The sequence below is a fragment of the Chenopodium album genome, chromosome 2, assembly GCF_948465745.1.
Source record: "Chenopodium album chromosome 2, dcCheAlbu1.1, whole genome shotgun sequence".
NCBI lineage: Eukaryota > Viridiplantae > Streptophyta > Magnoliopsida > Caryophyllales > Amaranthaceae > Chenopodium > Chenopodium album.
Genome location: NC_137835.1, coordinates 22122996 through 22146942, shown reverse-complemented (window position 1 = coordinate 22146942; position 23947 = coordinate 22122996). Strand labels below are relative to the sequence as shown.

Here is a 23947-nt window from a genome sequence, read left to right as displayed (position 1 = left end):
AATGATCATGAGGGTCCAAAGGTTTAATCCTATTCCTAAACTAATTAGGATTGATTAGAATCTTCTATAAGTTTCTAAAATATCTTAATTATCCTTTTTTGAAAAGATAAGATTAAGGAATTTGATTTAAATATAAACTTTCCTTTTTTATAAAACTTTCCTTTTTTAAAGTCCTAATTCTATTCGGATTTAAACATGTTCAAAGACAGTCAGATATTATTTTCGTGCTTCATATTTTTTATCCAAATTTTATATGGTTGGATAGGTCTTGAAATTATCTTTCCATTGATATATTATAATATTAAATCCGAGCTATAACGAAAAAGATATGAATAAGATATCAAACTCTATCCAAAACTGACACCGTCTCACTATTTCGTTCATATCTTTTATTCTACAACATATTTTAATCTGATTTCAATTGGGTTAGAAATTAGACTTCAAGATCTTTCCAACGACATATTATATGCTTTATTTGGACTTCTGGATCAAAAGATATGATAAAAACAAAACCCGCAAAAACTGCTGTCTACGAGTTTTATTTCGATTCGAATTTGGATTCTTTTCTTAATTCTTCGACCCTCTTTTTTCCTATAAATAGAGGTCATATCTCCCCTTTTTCAATCACCAACTCTCATCAAGATTTTCTTGATTAGTCTCTCTCTCTCTTTCTAAACTAGCCTTTTCTCAAATACAAAATTCCGCATTCACAAGATCTAGAAACACCTAGCCGAATTCGAAGTTGCCTTCGCCCTAGACGTGAAAGGTTTTAATTTCTGAGGGTTTGGTCCCAAATCTCTCTTTCAATTGTTTAATTTAATTGTTTTGATTATTATTTTCCTTGAAGTTACTAACGTGTGTATTTTGTAATTAGAAAGAGGTACGAGGCATCCACGTAAGTACTTTATTGGTTTTAATTGATATTATGATGTAGAAATCATGCTTAGGTTGTTATTATGATTCCTAATGTTATGTTAGGGCGTTTTAATCTTCCTAGTATCATGTCTAGGGTAACTCTAATATCAAGTATGATTAAAAGTATGATGTCTTTTATTTTCTTCCTAATATTTATGATTGTTAGTATCATGTTAGGGTTAAAGGTTTGATTTTTATTGCTTAGTGACATGCTAGGGTTTGTTATTAATCTTGTTAGTATCATGCCTAGGATCTTGCTATTTTTATTATGCTTTAATATTAACATGAACATGATTATGATTATAATAATTATTATTATTTTTATAATTATTATTCATGATATTGATTATTTATTATGTTGCTTGATATGTATCATATTTTATATTGTTATTGCTTGATCACCTTTATTGCATGTTAAAGGGAATTGGTATTTGCAATCACGCTTAATAAGATAATTAATAATCTTGTTAGGTTAATTGTGATTATAAATTCAAGTGATCGCCAATAATAGTTTATTTGTGCATTAAATTCAACCAACATAGATTAAACAGGTTTAGGGTTAATCTATTGATTGCATGTTAATCAGAAAGCGTACATGAATACGAGCAGAATAAAGTAGAGGCCTATTATTAGGGCAGGTTCAATCTCTTTTAGGTTGGATTTGTACCTTCATCCCCGAACCCTATTTTGGTTCATGACCTTATGGAGTTGACGATCTCTTGGATCGTTAAGGGGTGTAACCTTCACCTCGTGAACGGTTTACAAGTTCCTTAAAAACTTGTTGGCGACTCTTTTGCTCTATCTTCTTCCCTTTGGGACGCCACCGTACTTTAGTGTATGATCACAGTGGGGTTCAAGCTAGTGGGATTTTAAAGGCTTGAATTATTCCCTACAGTTTTTGGCGACTCCACTGGGGAGGATTTCTATTTTAATTCCTGAATTTGTTTCGGCAATGATTTAGAATGAGTGGATGAGACTCGAAAAGTTATAAGTATTTCATGTGCGTAATTTTGATTAACATTATTGTCATATGCATAAAAAGGTTCTCATTGGAAAGACCATCCGTAATGAGTCAAAAACATAGGATTTTACACGTAGGAAATTTGAGAAATGTCTTTCACAACTAGGACTAAAATAACACCGCGCGTAACTGGATGATTTTATTGAGCACAGAAAGCTGCTGAGGCATGTGGGAAGTAGCGTCAGGGGCCAGAGCTTGGCGCCAGACGCCAGTATTAGCGCCAGGCGCTACAGTTAAAAGTTGGCGCCAGTATCTGTTTGCTGGCGCCAATTTCCCCCAATACCGAGCCAGAAATATGCGTTCTAATTTTGACCGGTTTTTCGTATTGTTTGCTCGATCCTACTTCCTGATTGAATTTTTTTCTCACTTTTCTGAAACCCATATGTGTTCTACATATGGACATAACCCTATGGGAATTCATGCTCTATCTACCTGATTGAACGCTCCTGGCAACAAAGGGTACATTTGAGAGGTTGAATTCACCAAACCATGGAAGCGAGTTTTTTTCTAAAAAGTCGCGGTGTTCTATCCACACGCGTTAACCCTTCACGGTTAGGCTTCTACGCGGTGCATCTGGACAATTAACCATGGACCCTATTTGACTAAACCATATCCCGAACTTTAGAGAACTAGAGCCATGGTTAGGTTGCAAACTCATTGCATCATATTGTGTCTACTTGACTAATTGTGCATTATTTGTTGTGCATACTCTATGTGATTTTTCCTAACCGTTTGTTTGACTTGTGTTAAGACTAAATAAACTGATTAATGACAAAAGGACTTTGTTTAATTAATTAATTAATTAATTTGAGCTAATAAATAAACATAAAATCGAGTCAAAGTTCCTTTAAGTCAACCCGGATTTTTATTCCCGTATACTGCACAAACGTCAACTTGTTTTGGTCATAGATGGAGTTCTAGAAAGAACTATGAGTCGTACAATCTATGGATCTGTATCCCCGAGTTTTATCTTTAATTTGGCGTTGGTTTCATCCCAATCAGAGTCGCAGATCAAAAGTTATGACTAAAATACCACAGTCTGTCTAGTTTAATGCATATACGTGAAGTCTTAACTTAGTCTTTGCTTGAGTCTAACCACATAGTCTATCCACATGGTCATGACACGAGCCTTAACATGTCATCTACACTCACTAATCTTAGCACACACTTTGAGTACACGTCACCATGACCATGTCGTAGGTCCATGCATGAGTCGATCTTTCCGTCATTTGAGTTGGGGGGTACATTCTATTCCTAATTCTTCATATCCCTCCATCTAAATCTTCTTTCACATTTTATTCCAATTTTCCTTCATTTCTCCATCCATTGCATGTTGAATAAAGTTTGAGTTAAATAATTAACAATAAATATCCCCAATTTCCTTTTCCACTACTTGGTCGAGGAGAGAAGGGCGATTAATCAAGGACAACCCAATTTCCCTTTATTCAAGTCTCGCTTTTTGATAAACCGATTCGTCAAAAGAGGAAGGCTAAGAAGATAATGGCAACTCAAGAAGAAGTCAATGAGCTTAGGAACCAATTGGTTACCATGACTGAAACACTGAAGCTACTCACCCTCAAGGTTGATGATCCCGTGAAGCAACAACAGATGGATCTCATGCAAGAGAGTCTAAGCAAGCTATCTAGTGACTATAAATTTCAGGGCATGAGTTCGCAAGGGGTCTCGCTGGACAAGGAACTTCTTCCGCATAAGTTCAACGCCACTGACATCCCCAAATTCAAGGCAACAGACAACCCTTACTTCCATCTAAGAGCTTTTGAAACAATAATGAACATTAAGGGTATCGATAAGAAGGTTTTTTCCTCTTTGTTCCCACTATCTCTTGAAACCGTTTGCCAACAATGGTTCTTCTCCCTTGACAAGGAGAAAACCTCTACCTGGGAATCGATAGCAAACGCTTTCGTTGATAGGTACGAGTGCAATATTCAAGTTGAAACCGATCATAGACAACTTGAGATGCTAAGACAAAAGGAGAATGAAGGCTTTACTTCTTTCTTTAATAAATGGAGAGAAACTTCCGCCAAGATGATTGAGGTCCCCACCGAAAAAGAATCCGTGAGGATGTTTATCAAGAATCTCCAAGAAAAGTATTCAAAGCACTTAAAATATCAACACAACTTGAATACTTTCAAGGCCGTCTATGACATAGGTATCGAGATCGAAGATGACCTCGCAAAGCAAAAAGCTACTAACAATAGCAACCACGGTGGCTGGAAAGGAAAGAAGAGCGACAATCCTTCTTCTTCCGAAAGCGCCCACTCTAGTAATAATGTTAGTACCTTTGACCATAATGATGTCTTAGCCATAGATAATCAAGGATCTAAAAGGAAACCCAGGCGAGAGTTCACACCCATTGGAATGACCTACGATGCTGCTTTCGATCGTCTTTATGATCGAGGATTAATCAAACCTATTGGCCCTACCGAGGATCCAACACCAGAAAATCGATCTTCGAGATGGAATCCAAATTCCTATTACAAGTACCATCGAGGAAACGGTCATACCACCGATCAATGCTACAGGTTTCAAAATCTCATTCAAGATCTCATAGAAGCAAATAAGATCCCATTGCCTCTAGCTAGTGAGAAGACTGGATGATGTCGGAGCAAACAACACAAGACAAGAGGCGAGCTTCAATGACAAGATTTCATGACCTCTTTTGTCTATTTCTTTTTCTTTTTTTTCCTTTCCCCAATAAGTCTAGCATAGGCACCTTTTCTTTTCCTTTAGATTATTTTGTAGTTTTTCTTTTCTTTTCCCTTTTTAATAAAATGAGCATTTATTTCCTTGCATATGATCATTTCATAAAAAAAAATAAAATAAAAAAAATAAAATAAAAAAAACCATGTCGAATTAAGCACAAGGTATACCAATGATTTGAGGCACCCCTTGTAGCCACATCATATCTCCTTTCGCCCTTCAATTATACGATCCTTTCTTCATAAACCCTTTGAGCCTCGTCTAACGATAGACCTTTCTTTTTTCAACCTACATCTATCTAACCTTGGGATGGGATGGTGTGCAACTTATGCAATTTTCAATTTCATAAAAAGCTTGAGTAATTCAAAAAATAGCAAAAATAAGCAAAAGCAAAAATAAATAAAAGTGTACAAAAGGGCAAGTGTTCCAATGTCTATGATATGAAAGTATCTTCGATAAGAACACGTCTCAGATTGCGTCTCTTATCGAGTGCTCGGTACCGTGCCTGAGAAACATGAATGCCAAGTGAGTGATAGACCGCATGATCGAGATTGCCCACACTTATTAAAATAAAATAAATGCTAAAGCAAAAGAAAGAGCTAAAAAAAAAAAGATTAGAAAACCTCAAGCATAAAAATACAAATATTCAAAAGCAAGGTTGCACACCTTGGGGGCTTATCTAGGGTCTTGAGCCTTTATCCCCTTCTTCTTCAAACCTTTAGCCTAACCACGTTACAACCCTTGAAAAGACCTTTTTGAGGTATACACACTTGTGCGAGGTTCGGCTAGAGCTACGTTCGGCCTGATTCCTAATGGATACGTAGGCAACCTCACATCGAAGTGCGGCCGTAATAAACATGCATTCATATTCACATTCACACACTTACACCATGATCATATCAAGGGATTCCCTATGCTCATCCCTATTCATTTAGAGCTAGACCTTGGGGGCTTGATCCCTATATTATTAGCTTACCTAGCCTAAGAGTCACCACCATTTGACTCTTTTCAATAATATATTTTTTCCACACACTTAGCTCTTGCGGCCTAACTTTAGTGTCACTATCACACACTGCACACATACATGACCAAATATATTTCCCTTAGGAACCCTTTGTCATGAAATCTTAACGCTGAAGAATGCTTCGTCAAAATCACTCATAATTGTCATTGCATCACGAAGTATGAAGTGCTTAGCCTCCGTGCCTAAGTTACCCAAATACTTTCATCATGGAGTCAACCATTGAGATAGCCTAGGATGAATTAATCCTTGAACCTTGAGAGATAATATCAAACAACATCTGACTAAGCTCATTCAACATGCATCTTCAAACTTTTGATTTTCTTTTTCACGTCTTTCTTTTTCGGGAGAAAGTCGGTACCCTCCACAAAAAGGACGGAAAATTTTTTGCTTTTTTGCATTTTTGAGTCACATTGAGTCAACACTGTGCACACACGGGTCATGAGTCTAACACATGTGTCATTTCACTTTGAGTCGAGTCAACCTCGAGTCAGTCAAACATATCGAGTCAAGTTTATACCTTGAGTCGTGTCAAGTCGATGAGTCAAGCAACGCTAAACCTTTGGTCAACCCTAAGATAATTAAAGAAATTGGCAAAGTTCTATAGTCAAAAATAAATACAGGTGCAGCAGAACAGGGAAGACCCTACTCCAGCGCCTGGCACCAGAGATATTTCAGCAACGACAGAGCTCGAAGCCTCTCAAAAAGGTGATTTCGACCTCATACAGAAATTTCGGGTTCCTTGGTACGCCAGTTAGCCCCTATAAGCAATTTGACATGATTAGTAGTCGGCTCGATTACAATCGTAGTAAGTGATTGACCTGACAAAAGATCGTCTCACTTAGCTTAAGCTCCTAAAACATTGGCTCATTACAATCGGTTCAAAAGCAAACACTTAAACGACAATATTTCCAAATATGGATTGTCGTGCATTCTTATTAAACGACAAAGTTTTCCAAAAATTGGATTGTCATCCCCAACTGACAATATTTCCAAAAATGGATTGTCGCGCATTCTTCTTAAACGACAATTTTTCCAAGATTGGATGTCATCTCTGGCAAAGTTTCCAAGCGTGGATTGTCGTGCTCCTTCTTTGTTTGGCAATTTTTTCCAAGTTCAGATTGTCATCGCTGGCAAGTTTTCCGAGATTGGATCGTCATACACCCAGTTCCCTATAGCAAAATTTCCCAAAGGATTGTTGTAGGTTTCTATTCATCATAAATATCGGCAAAAGTTCCTCAACGTGGATTGTCATTCATTTCAGTAAGTGGCAAATTTTCCCGAAGTGGATTGTCGGTTGACTCTTTTTTGCAAATGTTCTAAGACGCGGATTGTCAATAGTGGCAATATTTTCCCAAAAGGATTGTCGCATAGCGTTGGAAAATTTCCAAGGTGGATTGCTTTCAAGAGTTATATTCCAAGATGTGGATTGTCGATCGTAGCAAAGTTCTTATGAAAGATTGTTACGAAGCATTGGCAACTTTTCCAAAAATTGGATTTTGGCAAATTTTCCGAGGTACGGATTGTCGCTTCATCGTGACAACATTTCGAAGGATGGATTGTTACGAAGCATTGACAACTTTCCCTAAATCGGATTGTCATACATCATACAAGAGTTGTGTTGGCAACTATTCCCAAAGAAAAGAGGATTGTCATCACAGCAAAAGCACCGACATACTGGTTCACAAGCAACAAAGCGCCGACGTACTAGCATAGCAAATATTAAAAAGCAATGATCTTTTCGAAGACTATCACAGCGGGAAAAAGAAGCTCTTTGTTCAGAGACGAGTGAACATTGAAACAGCAAGATGGCGTTCTCTAGCTTCTAGAAAGTCATCAAACAAAATACAGCAACAAATCGGTTACTTTCAGAGACGTGTGCTCGACGGTGCAAGATACGCGTTTCTTAACTCTTTTATCTGTTTGACTAATGCTAGTTTTGCAGGTATCGGCGTTACAAGATTGATTTAGGATCGCAAAACGTTCTGAATCATTCTCCGTCCCTATCGATACTTTGACTTTCATTTTCGAAACTTGCGTTTCTCCAAACTCAGTCAAAGTGGGGGCTTCTGTAGACACCCATTTGTGTCTCCCCAAAACCAAACCCGGTGATGAGTGCCTTTCGCGTCGAACCATAATCGAATGAGGTGAAAGTGTGAAAAGTCTAGTGTTGCGGTTAGTTTCTATTAAAATTCTTTCTTTTTGTTTTCGAAAACCCACTCTATTTTATGAAAACGTCCATTCCAGTTTAGTTTGGCCCATGATAAGGGTCCAATAATGGTGTAGTTGGATGGGGCTTGAAAAGACCTTTCCAACGATATATTATAAGCCCAATTCCGATGAATAATGAGGAAGTTATGGCCAAAATACTAAACTGGGCCCAAACCGGATTTTACCTACGACCCAATGATCATGAGGGTCCAAAGGTTTAATCCTATTCCTAAACTAATTAGGATTGATTAGAATCTTCTATAAGTTTCTAAAATATCTTAATTATCCTTTTTTGAAAAGATAAGATTAAGGAATTTGATTTAAATATAAACTTTCCTTTTTTATAAAACTTTCCTTTTTTAAAGTCCTAATTCTATTCGGATTTAAACATGTTCAAAGACAGTCAGATATTATTTTCGTGCTTCATATTTTTTATCCAAATTTTATATGGTTGGATAGGTCTTGAAATTATCTTTCCATTGATATATTATAATATTAAATCCGAGCTATAACGAAAAAGATATGAATAAGATATCAAACTCTATCCAAAACTGACACCGTCTCACTATTTCGTTCATATCTTTTATTCTACAACATATTTTAATCTGATTTCAATTGGGTTAGAAATTAGACTTCAAGATCTTTCCAACGACATATTATATGCTTTATTTGGACTTCTGGATCAAAAGATATGATAAAAACAAAACCCGCAAAAACTGCTGTCTACGAGTTTTATTTCGATTCGAATTTGGATTCTTTTCTTAATTCTTCGACCCTCTTTTTTCCTATAAATAGAGGTCATATCTCCCCTTTTTCAATCACCAACTCTCATCAAGATTTTCTTGATTAGTCTCTCTCTCTCTTTCTAAACTAGCCTTTTCTCAAATACAAAATTCCGCATTCACAAGATCTAGAAACACCTAGCCGAATTCGAAGTTGCCTTCGCCCTAGACGTGAAAGGTTTTAATTTCTGAGGGTTTGGTCCCAAATCTCTCTTTCAATTGTTTAATTTAATTGTTTTGATTATTATTTTCCTTGAAGTTACTAACGTGTGTATTTTGTAATTAGAAAGAGGTACGAGGCATCCACGTAAGTACTTTATTGGTTTTAATTGATATTATGATGTAGAAATCATGCTTAGGTTGTTATTATGATTCCTAATGTTATGTTAGGGCGTTTTAATCTTCCTAGTATCATGTCTAGGGTAACTCTAATATCAAGTATGATTAAAAGTATGATGTCTTTTATTTTCTTCCTAATATTTATGATTGTTAGTATCATGTTAGGGTTAAAGGTTTGATTTTTATTGCTTAGTGACATGCTAGGGTTTGTTATTAATCTTGTTAGTATCATGCCTAGGATCTTGCTATTTTTATTATGCTTTAATATTAACATGAACATGATTATGATTATAATAATTATTATTATTATTATAATTATTATTCATGATATTGATTATTTATTATGTTGCTTGATATGTATCATATTTTATATTGTTATTGCTTGATCACCTTTATTGCATGTTAAAGGGAATTGGTATTTGCAATCACGCTTAATAAGATAATTAATAATCTTGTTAGGTTAATTGTGATTATAAATTCAAGTGATCGCCAATAATAGTTTATTTGTGCATTAAATTCAACCAACATAGATTAAACAGGTTTAGGGTTAATCTATTGATTGCATGTTAATCAGAAAGCGTACATGAATACGAGCAGAATAAAGTAGAGGCCTATTATTAGGGCAGGTTCAATCTCTTTTAGGTTGGATTTGTACCTTCATCCCCGAACCCTATTTTGGTTCATGACCTTATGGAGTTGACGATCTCTTGGATCGTTAAGGGGTGTAACCTTCACCTCGTGAACGGTTTACAAGTTCCTTAAAAACTTGTTGGCGACTCTTTTGCTCTATCTTCTTCCCTTTTGGACGCCACCGTACTTTAGTGTATGATCACAGTGGGGTTCAAGCTAGTGGGATTTTAAAGGCTTGAATTATTCCCTACACGGTGGCATTTTTTTTTTTTTTTTTTTTTTTTTTTTGCATTTGAGGGTTCAAAACCGGTGCCAAATGGGGGTTTTGAACCGGTGGGCATCTCCATTTTTCTACTAGTGATTCCACCTCCTTATTTTTCTTATGCCAAGACCCTTTTTGATATAGGGTCACAAACCACACTCCGATTAATTCTAGGGATGTATCTCGATTCATCAACTATATTCCAAAGAAATCTCTTAACATTTCTTTGAAATTGACTCAATAATTTTTTGAAAGAATTTTCTGAATACTATCCATTCGAGCAATTAATTTATTTTTCTTTATAGTGATATTGCCAAACACATTAGTATTGCAATAGTTAATGGAGGATAAAAAAATTTTGATCTTCCTTTTAAGAATTCATTATTAGCAATTAACCAATTAGAGCAAAAATATTGTTAAAATCTTCATCCCGTTTTACATTTAAAGATGTATTTTCCGAGAATATTATTATTAAATACGGTAATAAGTAATGGATTATGATCAGAGAAAATACGAGGTAAGTGAGTTACAAATTATGTTCTTATAATATTTATCAAATTAAATGATGGAATTGTATCACGGAATATTATTTATGAGTGGATTTAAGACTATCTTTTATTTTATTTCAATTAATTAGCATGCTTTAAACCTACTTCTTTTGACCATACAAAAATATGGGCAATTTGCTAGTTTTTAGGCATATAATGGGACCAAATTTTAAATTTTGAAAATTGCATGCATAAAAATTTATTCCATTAGCTCATAATAAGATTGATGTCGTGATGAAAAAGGAAAACAAACTACAATTGAATATCGAAATAAAATTGTGTACTCTAAAACCAGGTTATCGAGTGCAACTTGAAGTAGAAAGCCAAAAAAAAAAAAAAAAAAACATAAATCAATTATTTGTTATTTTTGTAAAAGATTCATTCCCTATGACACAAAAAACTCTCCAAAAATGAATAGTAGTTACTAAATAATATTTGCTCAATATATATTACTATATATAGACATTGATACAAGAGAATAATGTTGGTACTTGCATTGTTACGAAACATCTACATAGCTCAATGTTGTTAGCTTCGATCTCCTATTATTACAAATGTCTACATATTGTTACAACAATTGATTGGTCTTCTAGAACATGTTAATTGTATAGCCACAACAATTTAATTGTTCATATTGTCTTCTAGAACATGTTAATTTTATAACCATCAACTGCCTTGCCATGCTGGTTGATTGCTTGTGTGTAAAGCTATGTTTAACGTTTCTGCCCTTTCTGGTGTCCTCAAACGTATATCAATGTACAATTTAAACCTTATATATCAATATGTATATGAGTGTAAAAATTATAAAACATTGATGATATCATAAAAGTATATATCAAAACGAATCGAACACGAACACACATTAATATTCTTTTTATGTACATCATAATATGTTGCTGAAAAGCACTGTAAATTATGTCAAAATTACAAATGGTGCGAATTGTTGGAAAAAAATACTTATTGATTCCAAGAAATTAAAGAAGAACAAACTGAAAAAATTGCTTGACTGATGATCTTAAAATATAGTTGTTTTGTGGTCTGGAATACATCGCCTTAATTAGAAGCGAAATATGCAACTATATGTACAAGTATCTTGGTGACAAACGCCCCGGCCCGTAAGGCTTACACAACTTATCTCGTAATCCGTGTACCCGAACTTTGAAGGATGGAATTGTAACAAAAATTGGTTTAGATCTCAAAGGGGAGGTTTGTAGTTTTTCAAAAATCGCATCAATGAAGAGGCCCTCGTTTGTATTTATTAAGTTCCAATACAAGGAAACAAATAAATCCAAACCACCTATTACTTTATGTTACCCCCATCAACCCGGCTAATAACCACTTCAAATAATACATGACGCAGACGGTCATTTAGAAGAAGGTACACAACTGTGTAGATAAGTTCGTATGCAAAGGGCTACAACATGATCGTGTAGAATGAGGTACACGGCCATGCATCATATTGTTGTACGTACAACTAGTCACCAAATACAAAAAAGAGAGCAAACTTCTCCAGTTGAATTACTAAACACAATTTTAAGGAAAGAAGGAAGTATTAGTTTGCATAAAGTTGTGATTTGGTGGTGGCATGTGGAAAAACTTGTCTTGCCATATCAAAAACTGGCAAAATAATTAATCAAACAGCAGTCCAAGATCAACACACAAACACATACATTGTCCTTTTGAATTAGTACACATTCTAGTGAGGCACAAAACTATGTGATACATATTTTTGACAAAATGAGATGCAACTGATAGTTTGCTTTCTATATGGTTAAGTATAATTATAGCCGCGTTAATTTGAGCTTTCTTTCAACCTGGTTAATGTATGGTGAACCTTAGCTTTGGAAGTTGAGGAGGTGAGGCAGGGGAGCTGCTTCTGCTGCTTCGCGACTCTCCTCCTTGCCATGCATCTTGAACCTGAGAAGCAAACTGCAAGTTCCACAGTACATCCTCAATGGTTGGTCTCAGAGTCAGGTCTTTCAGCAGACACCTAGTGCATATTTCCATCATTGTCTTAAGTGATTCAGCAGAGCAAGTGTTCTGGATTTCTTCGGCCACTGTGCTCCTACGAGCTGCTTCATCTGCTGCAAGGCTCGCTTGTACCTGCAATATAATGAGTTGCATAACTAGAACCTCATGAAGGCTGTTACATAGCCAAGTTCAACAAAGAAATTTCTTTGGACTGACATAATTCAAGAGTAAACATACTTGGTTTCTCAAAGCATTGAGCTCACTCCTTGTTTTAATTTGTATTCCCATGAGCATCTCCAGTAATATTACACCAAAGTCATAAATGTCCATCTTATCTTCGTGCTCTATCCTAAAAGGCGATAAATGTAACATGGTAAGCAATTACAGGCATAAAGAAAGTGTTTCAGTTGCCTTCTGCCTTCGTATGATAATTAGGATGGAAAAACAAGAATGAAAGATTCTAGACACTGGGTCAGTACCTCTTGTAAACCTCTTTAGACCGTGTAGAAGCTCCGTTAGTATCCTGAAATTTAAAAGTCGAGCACATATGAAGCTCACATGTATGATTTTCTATTTATTAGTAGGTGGTTTAGTTCTTACCATTCCCATATTATCAGTCAACAGTGGAAGGTTATAACTGCTGATTTTAGCAGCCAAGTTTTGGTCCATCAAAATATCTGTTATCCTGAGGTTGTTTGAGAATATACCGGGTGTTATCCCAGCATGAAGAAACTCAATTCCTTTCGCAATTCCAATGGAAGCTGCTATACGTTGCGACCAAGTGAGTTTTCTTCTAGCACGTCCAGCTTCCATACCAAGAGAAAAAAAATAAATTATAATGAAACTAAAAAGACACTCCTGATGTGCACATTATAATGAAGCTAAATATCTGATAGTGTAGACAGTTACCTGAGATCCAACTCCTTAGTGTCCCATTTGAAACATATTCAAATACAAGGAATAATCTGCTAACACTCGAATCCTCCAAGTAGTATTCGAAACAGTGACCAAGTGCACTGACTAAATGGCGGTGTCTGAGCTTAGATATTAGTTCAATGTGAGGCATAAAGTACTCAGTAGGGTGATTTTCCTTAAGCTTTAGGCATCTAATAGCAACAAGAGAACCGTCACTGAGCTGGCCCCTATACATCTGATGCAACACAAAATAAGAAACCGAAACCTTTTCAATATAGCTAAACTTCCTGCACTCACATCACTAGTAAAACCTAACACTATAGACACCTTACAGAAAAAGGCTGAAGCATACATCAGACCCCATGACCAATGAAAATAAAAAATCGCTAAAATAGGCTTCTATCTATAATCAGAAAAATGATTGTAACATACCTGACCTTTAGAGCCTTCTCCCATGAATGCTGTTGAAGCAAATTTATTAGTAGCTATCTCAAGTTCTTCCAACGAAAATGTCCGGTATGCTGGAATCCCAAGTGCACCAAGCTTCATTGTTTGTGATATATATCCTTCATTTAAATGTCAAAAAAGAATGTGACATCAATATTAATAACTTACAATTAAATAATATACATAAATAAAAATAATCCTCCAACAAGCAATCTTCATAGGTGATATTTTCATAAAAGTATGTAGAATTGCGGAAAGAACAGAAAACTTGTTACACATTGATCCAATGAAAATTCTAGCAAGGATTATGAGCTGCCTGTTATTCATGTTGTGGCTTTTTTGGCAGTAATATAATGGTGGGTATAGGATTCATAGTGGCAGGAAACGGTTCGACATTTCCCTTTGACAATTGATTGAAAAGCTTATTTAACCATTGTGCTGTTAAATGGTAGCCGTCAACTTAGAACTAAGAACAGAGCTCAGATCATGCACTGCTATATTTTGAATCATCTACATCATATGCCTAATTAACTCTGTTGACTTTGTCAGAATAAGGCGACTAATTCCTTGATCCCTTAGCTATAGACCTACCAACCATCAAGACTTCTCCATTTATATACCTTTAAATGAATACATAGATCATTTATAGATGCTAAGACACGTCTGCAGAAATTTAACAAATGTACTGTCTTTAACAAACTGGCACTTGAATACAGATGTAGTTGCATAAGAGAATTGGGACTTACTTGCATCACAGAGAAGCTTTGATGTGTATCCTGTTGAAGCCTTTTCAGATATAACTCTAGGTGGCTGTGCATCAAGTTTCTTCTTAGCATAAACGCGTCTAAACAGCCAGAAAACCAGAACTAAAAGCACCGCAAAGACTAATACTCCACCAACAATGCATGAAGCTAAGATTGCTTTCCTTTTTTGGTCGCGCTTCTTGATGGAAGTTGCAATCCCAGCGGCAAATGCTTCATTTCTGCAGAAGGAATATTGATGCTGGCTGTCATCTGGCGCATTTAAGCAGTTTCCTTCATAATGGAGAATTCTGTTCTTGGACTTTGATACAAGGCAGTCAGGCAAGTCACCAGTCAAGAGATTGGACGACAAGTCCACAAAATTAAGTGCAACATTACACGCCATATTTTTGGACAGCGCTCCAGTAAACTTGTTTTTCGCAATGTTCAGATAGTTGATTGAGGGTAGAGATAACAATGACATAGGTAATGGACCCATAAACTTATTCAAAGAAACATCCAGCTTTTTGAGCTGATAATATGAACCAATTTCAGCAGGAATACCTGATCTAAACTTGTTTTTTCTTAAGATCAATGACACCAATTTGTTCTCAAGCTGAGGGAAATTAGGTCCAAGCGAGTTATTCTCCAAATCAAGATCTTCAAGGTTCTTCAATCCTTTAAGATCTGGTACTTCTCCAGAAAACTGATTATTTGCAAGTGTCAGAACTCTGAGACCACTTAGTTTGCTCAGACTCTTTGGTAACGACCCATCAAACGAGTTGTTCCTCAAACTCAGAGCATTCAGAACAGGAAATGATCCGAATATGTCAGGAATTTCATCACTGAACGCGTTATCATCAAGTACAATACCTTGTAGATTTGTCAGAGATGAAATTTCTTCAGGGATGGTTCCTGACAAGAAGTTCGAGCTTACATTAAGCATCTCAAGTGAAAACATCTGCTCGATTTTTCCAGGTAACGAACCCCATAGACCAAGTGAAACCAGAGTAAGAACCTTCAAACTAGGCAACTTAACAAGAGTTTCGACAAAAGAATCAATTGAGAAATTATGAGGCAATTTGGGAGCTCCCTTGTCACCACATATATGAAGCTGAGTTAAATTATTTCCATAGCATACAACAGTCACAGACGAAGACGGTTCCAAATTACAAAACTTGGTTTTCTTATTCCAACTGCTTAAAACAGAAGGGAAGTTCAGAATTGACTGAACTCTCAAAAGTGCCTCTACTTGTGATGATTGTAGCTTCACTGAAATCGAACAATGGATCGAAACGACTAATAGAAGCAAGATTAATGACTGTCTGATGAATCCCTTTGCCATCTGTTCTCAGTGTTTAGATTATTCAGAGATTAACAAATATTTTGACCTTCCATACACTGAAAAACAAAGAACAAATACTGCTTCAAGTTTGAATTGCTACCAATTGTAACATAAATATCCTAATGCTACATATAATAGATTATGCAACACAGGTACTATCATAGGTAGTAAATAATAAATCAATCAAGTAAATATATATTCAAACACATGGTGCGGTTCATATCCAAGTGCCAAACTCGACTATTTTATAAAAATTATGTATCCATAATTTTGGTCTAAGATGAAGGTGAAATTTTCCATACCCATGTCGGAGTGTCAAGGATCCGTTTGAGGAAAATTGAAGAGTGTTAGTAGCAAAGATAATGACAAAAGTAAAAAATGAAACTGATGTAAGTACATGATGATCAAACAATCCTACATACAAATGGTACTAATCATGAACAAAATTTACCAAAAGCTGAAAGGAAGCTTACCCAGTTTATGTAAGAAATGCTTGGAGAATTCACTTATCTTTGAACTCCATTGAATCACAAAAAGATTACCCAAATTTTAAGATAATTTAATCAACTTTTTTTTTTTTTTTTGTCTAATTTCACCAACAAAAAATAGCTCCTACCCTTTTTTTTTTTTTTTTTGGTATGAAGGAACCTGGGATAATTTGATAATTTCTTAGCAAAGAAGGAAACAAAGGAAAATGTCAAAACTCACATCATATGTGACAAAAGACCTTAATATTTTCTCAACCATAAAATTTCAAATAATGTTAAAAGAAAAGGAGAAAGAAAAAAAATAAAAAAACTTAAATTAATTACAAAATTCTGTTTTTAGAGAGTGAAAATGAAAATTACAAAATTATTGAAGGACCTTTTTTTTACAAAAAAAATAAACAAAAGGGCAATTACAAGGAATATAAGCTTTGACGGTCACTGAAAAACAGAAACCGACAGTTATTTTAAAATTTTCCCAGTTACTATAATTAATTAAAAATTAAAGGACACTTTTTAAAGACAGTTGAAAGAAGCCATTGTTATGGAGGGAAAAAAAAGGGGGAAAAAGAAAGATTCTTAGCAGAAGATAGAAGCTTTAGTGTTATTGTGCTGGTGGGGTTATGTATGTTATTGTTTATGTACAAGAAGAGCAATATCGTTTGTTAGCATTTAATTGGAGGTACTTTACTACTTACCAGATTTTTGTGGCTAAATTATACAGTACTTAGTACCATATTTAATAATTGGGCTGCCACTATCAGTGTCATTTTTTTTTATTTTTTTTTTTTTAAGAAACTATCAGTGTCATTTTATTTTCACGTTCTTTGTATTTTTTTGGCACGTGATGTTAAGAAAATGAGATTTCAACTACAAATTGCTTCCATTGTGTTTGAGATTACAGAGTTCTTTGTATTCTCTTTTCTTAGTTGGTCTATAAAATAAGTTTATTTTATTAAGTTTCGAATTGTGTAAAGTTAATGAGAAAATAAATTGGTGGGATTTTGAGATCAACAGTAACTTAATAAGTGAGAATAAAGTACTCATAGGTGATTTTCTACAGCTATTTAAATTATGGAGTAAATTTAAAAGCATCAAAAATGAGAGTGGAATAATAAAAAGGGATACATGGAGTAATTGAAAGATTAATTATTCATTGAACTCCTATCTATATCTATCTATACTTAGTATTTAAAAAAACAAACCACAAATTTTTCATATGACACATGACATCACAATTCACAAGTCACTCATCACCCCATATGCCACATGTCATCTCCCTTAATATTTATGTTTATGTCTTTATGCATTATACAACTTGCAAATTTCAAGTAAGAAAATAAAGTGTTTCATTTCCACCATAATAAAATAATGTTTTAATTAGTACACATTACATAAACATATAAATTAATATAATATGTCATTTTATATCCCACAATCTTCACGTGTATATATCTAACTAAATTCATTCATCTTCTTTCACGGTTCTACCCTCTCTCTTTTTTTCTTTTAAGTTTAGAAATGAAACAATCTTCCTACATATGAAAATAATTAACCCAAGTAACAACCCGTGCATTGAACGGGCCAAAAAGCTAGTTCTTGTTCAATTTGGCATCCCTCCTATTTTATTCTTTATTCATTTGTTTGCATGTGTATTGAACAGTATACCATTCGCCTCATTTAACTTGGTACTTATCACACTAACGACAATTTGCCAAAGCTATTAAAAGGGCTAAAATTTAAGCCTTCCACCACCTCTCAAATTCTCAATCAAAACTAATTACCATATCACAACATTTTTACATGTAAAGTAGGTTATTTAAGTTTTCTGACTAATTAATTATAAATATTTACTTAGACCAGCCTCCATTAGATGATCTGCCACTTGTACAAACTCTCCTCTATATTATTGTTTTTGGTTCTCCTTCCTAGCTTATTTAAAACAAAATAAGAATCAAATTAGGCAAATGAGTAGTTAGATTCGTTTTGAGTTGAGTTTATTTGAATCAGGCCATTTCAAGTCTATGTATTCTACAATTAGGTTGGATTTTGGGTTGAATTGGGTTAATGTAGTTTCAAATTTTTGGGCCTGTTCTCTTCAGCTTATTTTCAATTTTATTCAGCTCCAATAAATTCAGTTCAGTTCTTATTATTATTATTAATTTATTATTATTATTATTATTATTATTGAACTCATTATAAGTACATAGTCCTTTGAGGTCAAATTTGATTTTTGATCAATTATTTTAGGATCAAATAATCAAATAAGGAGTATGTATCAATGTTACCAAGTCTAGTTAATATTAGAATTTTATAGTCCCTCATTCCCATAATATTTGACATAATTTCCATTTTTGTCCGTCTCACAATACTTGACACGTTACTATATATGGAATGAGACCTTTAATTGAAAAAAATATTTCCAAATTTTCTCTCTCCTTACCAACCTCATTCACATCCCACTTGTTGCTTTCTTTTAATACAAAAATACAAAAAAATTCTTTTATACAATAAACAAAATTTTAAATAGACACACTTATAGTTTTCTTAAACTATGTGTCCACTCTAATATCTCAGGTATTATGGGACGGAAGGAGTATTAATAATCATTAATCAACCCACAATTGACTTGATGATATGATATCAACCCTGGAAACTTTCTTTCATTTTGACATGAAAGCATCAAAGCAATGCTTGTAAGCTTTTGCTGTTCCATACGAGCAAGTTATAGGCTTATAGCAATAGGCATCAAATGGGCTCTAGTCAAGACATTTGAGTGGCCCCCTAAAACTTTGGTGTACCAATTGCTTTGTTTGGCCCTCACACCACTACTTTCTTTGGTTGGTATGGTAGCTAAAGATTTTTTTTAAAAGAAATGGTAATTGCAATTTTGACTAAGTCTCACCAACAACTACTATGTGTGCTTTCTAATTTATGGAACTGCAAGAAAGAGTCACTTTGAGAAGAAACTTAAAGAGAGCCTTGAGAGTTGAGAGGCAACACATTTTGTTGTGGTTAACCTCCCTAGTTTTGAGTCATCAAATTCCAATCATATATATATATATATATATATATATATATATATATATATATATATATATATATATATAGAAAAACTGATTGGTTGGCAAATTTTGGAGTTGGTTCATCACCTAAGCTAGTTATGCTTCAAGCGGCTCTGGAGGATATTTGTGCAGTTTTATTGGAGGATTGGGGTGGGGTGGGGTGCTGTGGCTCGAACTGTTCTAGGCTTCTAGCAGTATTAGCTTGAAGTTAAGAGTTTTTATTTTGTTGTTGTTTTCTTGTTATCTTTTTTATTTTGATGTGTTGTTTCTTTCTCTTTTATGGGCCTAGCCCTATAAATATATACGTCATCTGTTCTTTTTTTTTCTTGACCTATTTCTTTTATCATGTTTGCTAGTGTAAAACTTTAACGATCAATAATTTTAAATCTCTATAAATAAAAATTATAAAATTCATATATTATGATAATATTTATTGAGACGAATTCAAAAATATCCCACATGAATATGTTTTTCCTTACATATTATTCATAAAAGACACATAGGTGGGGTGGTCTAGTGGCGGATCTTGGGCCAAAAAGTTTGGGGCCCAAGGTTTGATCCTCCTACCTTTTACTCAAAAATAACAATACTAACCACTATGTCATAACTTTTTAAATGTGATTATAAGACATTTTATTAGTTATAAGTTATAACCAACAACTTAGAAAAAATAAGGGGGCCGTAACAAAGGTCCGCATATGGGGCGATGAATAGTGTAAAAGTTAAAGCGAATCAAGTAAAAAAGAACGAAAGAAGTATTATTTTGAGAAAATCAGTTGTCTAGTAACATATATTGTTGAAAAAAGTGCAAAGAAAATGGGAGTAAGTTGGTGTTTATCCTACATTTGTGATAATTTTACCTTGTTGTGGGTTAGTAAGATGTTTTTTAACGAGCTTTCAAAAGTGGTATGAACTACAACTGAGCACGTAGTTTTGTTTCGTTCGTGTAAGTAAATGGATTTATAATGTCAATTGATATGTGTCATGTACATTTTTTTTTCTCCTTGATCTTCTCTTATATTACTTTGTTGGATTTAAAAAAACACCTGAAACCCTTAGGATCATTCTAGAGAATACACTTTGTTATAATTTAGGATTTATTAATCAGTAGATGGGCTAAAGAAAATGAGTTGTCCATTATGGAGGAAAATGAGTTGGACATTTCTCCTGTATTTAATGGCTACAATAAAATTGTAGCTATTGTATTTTTTTTGTGAAGCCGAGGGACAAGCCCCATTACAGGAAGAGAAAAACAAAGAGTCTAAAAAAAAAGCAGAAAAGGAAAACAAGAAAAGAAAACAAACTACAAAGAAATTACTAGACTATCATAGTCTACTTAAATCGGCACCCTACGAGGAGTCGCCACCCCACGCAAATCCTCCAATAAAATGGCACCAAGATCCCCCGAGATCGCCTCGAATAAGATCATCTTCTGCTCAAGAGTCACACCAAAGTTTGCCAACCAATTGGCCACCTTATTCGCTTCTCTATAGCAGTGTTTGATCACGATGTTCCATCCCTCTCTAGCCATGAGAGACTTACATTTGCGGATAATATGGATAAAGGGAGAGTTGAGTGGAGTATCTTCACTCAACAGACGAACAATAACTTCAGAGTCTACTCGAACATACACCTTTCTATGTCCTCCGCTCTAAGCAATGGCCAACCCACGAAGCACAACCAACAATTCAGCTTTTGTACACGTACAAATCCCACAATTCATAGCAAAAACCTCATGTACTTGTCCTCCACTGCCTCGAATTACTCCACCCCCCCCCCCCAGCAGGTCCGGGGTTTCCCTTAGAAGCTCCATCTGTATGTAGACATACCCAACCACAGGGAGGAGCTTCCCATCTCACCAACATCTCCTCCCTCTTCCTTTTCCCTGCATTTCTCTTCTCATGTCTAGCATATGTTCTTCTAATATCTCCTACTCTAGCTAGGATAAAGCTAGCTTGGTCAATTGGGAGCTTAACCGCCGTAGAGAAGTATCTCTCATTTCTCCACCGCCAAAGCCACCAACAAGTAACCGCAAAAATCAATGCCCAACCTTCACCACTATCACCATTCCCATGGCACAAATTTTGTAAAAGCCACTTCTTGAAGGGGATCAATTGTTGTCTTTCGAGTACATTACCAGCCAACTTCTTCCAGACTATAGTAGCAGCGGGGCAGTTAAAAATAATGTGTTCAATATTTTCTTCCACAGCCCCACAGACCAAGCATCTAGGATCACTCGTTAAGTGCCTTAGGAACCTCGTGGCATTTGTCATCAACCTCTCTTGAATAGCTAACCAGAAGAAAAATCTGATGCGTTGCAGGGCATGTAATTGCCATATCGCCTTCCAAGTTGCCTTATCCTCATTTACCTCTCCCTCTATTCCACGAATTATCCTCATGGAAGATTTCATAGAGAACCCTCCAGAGGGGGATCCATTCCAATAGACACTATCAATTGCGTCTTCATCTTCCACCAATTCATACGCATGGATTTCTTTAAGCACATCGGGGGGTATATAATCCGCAAAGAGTTCTAATTTCCATCCCCTATTCTCATCCCACATGTCACTAACTTTTGCATCTAGATGTTCAATAGGGAGGTCAAGCAAAGTCAGTGACGTTAAAGGTTTCAAATTAACCTAATTGTTGTGCCAAAACGAGGTAGCACGTCCATTTCCCACTGACATCGAGACTCCTTTTTTCAATACATCAATGTTTTCAACAATACCTTTCCAAGCATTACAAGAATCCACTTTTGACTTGAACATATCGATATCACATCAACCCTCACGGTATTTGTGTCTTAATACTCGTGCCCAAAGTGAGTTAGGATCAGTTAAGACCCTCCATCCTAGCTTGGAGAGGAAAGTCGCGTTGGCTTGTCTTATGGAGCGAAAGCCCAAACCACCTTCCTCTTTTGGTCTTGCAACTTTATCCCAACCCACCAAATGAGCTCTTCGTTGTTCATTTGTGCTGCCTTAAAGAAATTTGCGAGTTCTTCTATCCACTTCATCACAGACACCTTTGGGAATCCTTGCGGATTGCATAGTGTGGTAAGGGATCGACGCCATAGAACTTTGGGCTAGAGTAGCCCTTCCAGCTAAAGAGAGGGTTCTAGTCTTCACCCTCCTAACTTCTTATCAATTTTATCAATTAGAAATTGATATTGAGCCTTGGTGACTCTTCCATTGATAGTCGGCACTCCAAGATGCGTCCCAAAGTCATCAGTTTTTTCCATACTCAACGATCTGCAAATCGCGTCCTGAATATCATCATGAGTATATATTTGGTGAGAAATAAATCCTTGATTTCTCAACACTCACCTTGCTTCCCGAGACTTCACAAAACTTGTTTAAACAATTTTGCATCAAATTTTCTTGATCAACACTTGCCTCGCAAAATAAAATCAAATCATCTGCAAAAGCTAGGTTGGTGATGGACGGACCCCCTCTACTTGCTTTGACTGGTTTCCACATTCCCATTGCAACTTCTCTATCTATGAGATGCACTAATCGTTCCATATATATGACATATAGGTAGGGTGATAACGGGTCACCTTGCCAAATGCCTCGAGATGGGGAGAATTTTTCCATTGGTTCTCCATTCCAAAGGATACTCAGTCTAGCTTAATTGATACACATCATAACCAAATCAACTATGTTTTGCGGCAATTGGAGTTCCAATAAAGAATCCCTAATGAAAGACCAATGCAATCTATCATATGCTTTTTCGAAATCTATCTTTATTGCCATATAGCCCACCTTGCCTTGCTTTCTTCTCATAGTATGCAACATTTATTGAACAATAATAATATTGTCCGTGATTTATCTTCTTGGCACAAAGCTATATTGAGTTGGAGATATAAGAGCAGGAAGAATAGGCTTTAAACGATTCACAATGACCTTGGTCACTATCTTGTATGTTATATTGCACAATCCTATAGGCCTAAAGTGGTTGGCATATTGAGGCACCTCCATCTTGGAGATTAAAACAAGGAACACGCATCATTAATACCTTCTGGGAAAATATGACCTTCCAAGATATTCATACACATCTCAATCACACTCGGATTAACAACATCCCAATATTGCTAGTAAAATAAGGGTTGGAATCCGTCTGGGCCTGGCCCTTGTATATATACATACTCTTCAGAGCATGCATCACTTCACAATTAGCAAAGGGTCTGGTCAGAGACTCCCAATCCGAACTATCAATTACTGGAAAATAATTCATTAGAAGATAAGCCCTAAAGACATTATTCCCCTCCTCCATGAATAGACCTTTCCAATAATCTAGGACGAGCTTTTTCACTTGCTTAGCTTCTGTCACCCATCGATCATTTGCATCTTTGAGTGTTTCAATTATGTTTCTTTTGCGTCGAATTATGGTAGATAAATGAAAATACTAAGTATTCCTATCTCCATCGCAAATGGCATCAGCTCTTGATTTTTGGAACCACAAGGTTTTTTCACTAGTAGAAAAATATAAAAGGGCAATGGTTCAAAACCCCCCTATAGCACCGGTTTTGA

At 35.4% G+C, this 23947-nt stretch overlaps 1 protein-coding gene across 2 annotated transcripts; it reads right to left on the bottom strand.

The window, feature by feature from the left end:
* Positions 1–12038: 12038 nt before the first annotated feature.
* Positions 12039–16965, bottom strand: LOC145597302 (putative inactive leucine-rich repeat receptor-like protein kinase At3g03770). Of its 2 annotated transcripts, none has more exons than XM_081653447.1 (8): positions 16342–16965; positions 14530–15868; positions 13769–13902; positions 13331–13571; positions 13022–13227; positions 12901–12944; positions 12659–12770; positions 12039–12553 (listed from the first exon to the last, which is right to left on the bottom strand). In XM_081653447.1, exons 2-8 carry the CDS (start codon positions 15866–15868, stop codon positions 12269–12271), a joined length of 2361 nt encoding a protein of 786 aa, XP_081509573.1. In that variant the 5' UTR covers positions 16342–16965; the 3' UTR covers positions 12039–12268. The 2 variants fall into 2 exon arrangements, with proteins under 2 accessions (XP_081509573.1, XP_081509566.1); XM_081653440.1 differs by having other exon boundaries at positions 14530–15924; positions 16342–16964.
* Positions 16966–23947: the final 6982 nt, after the last annotated feature.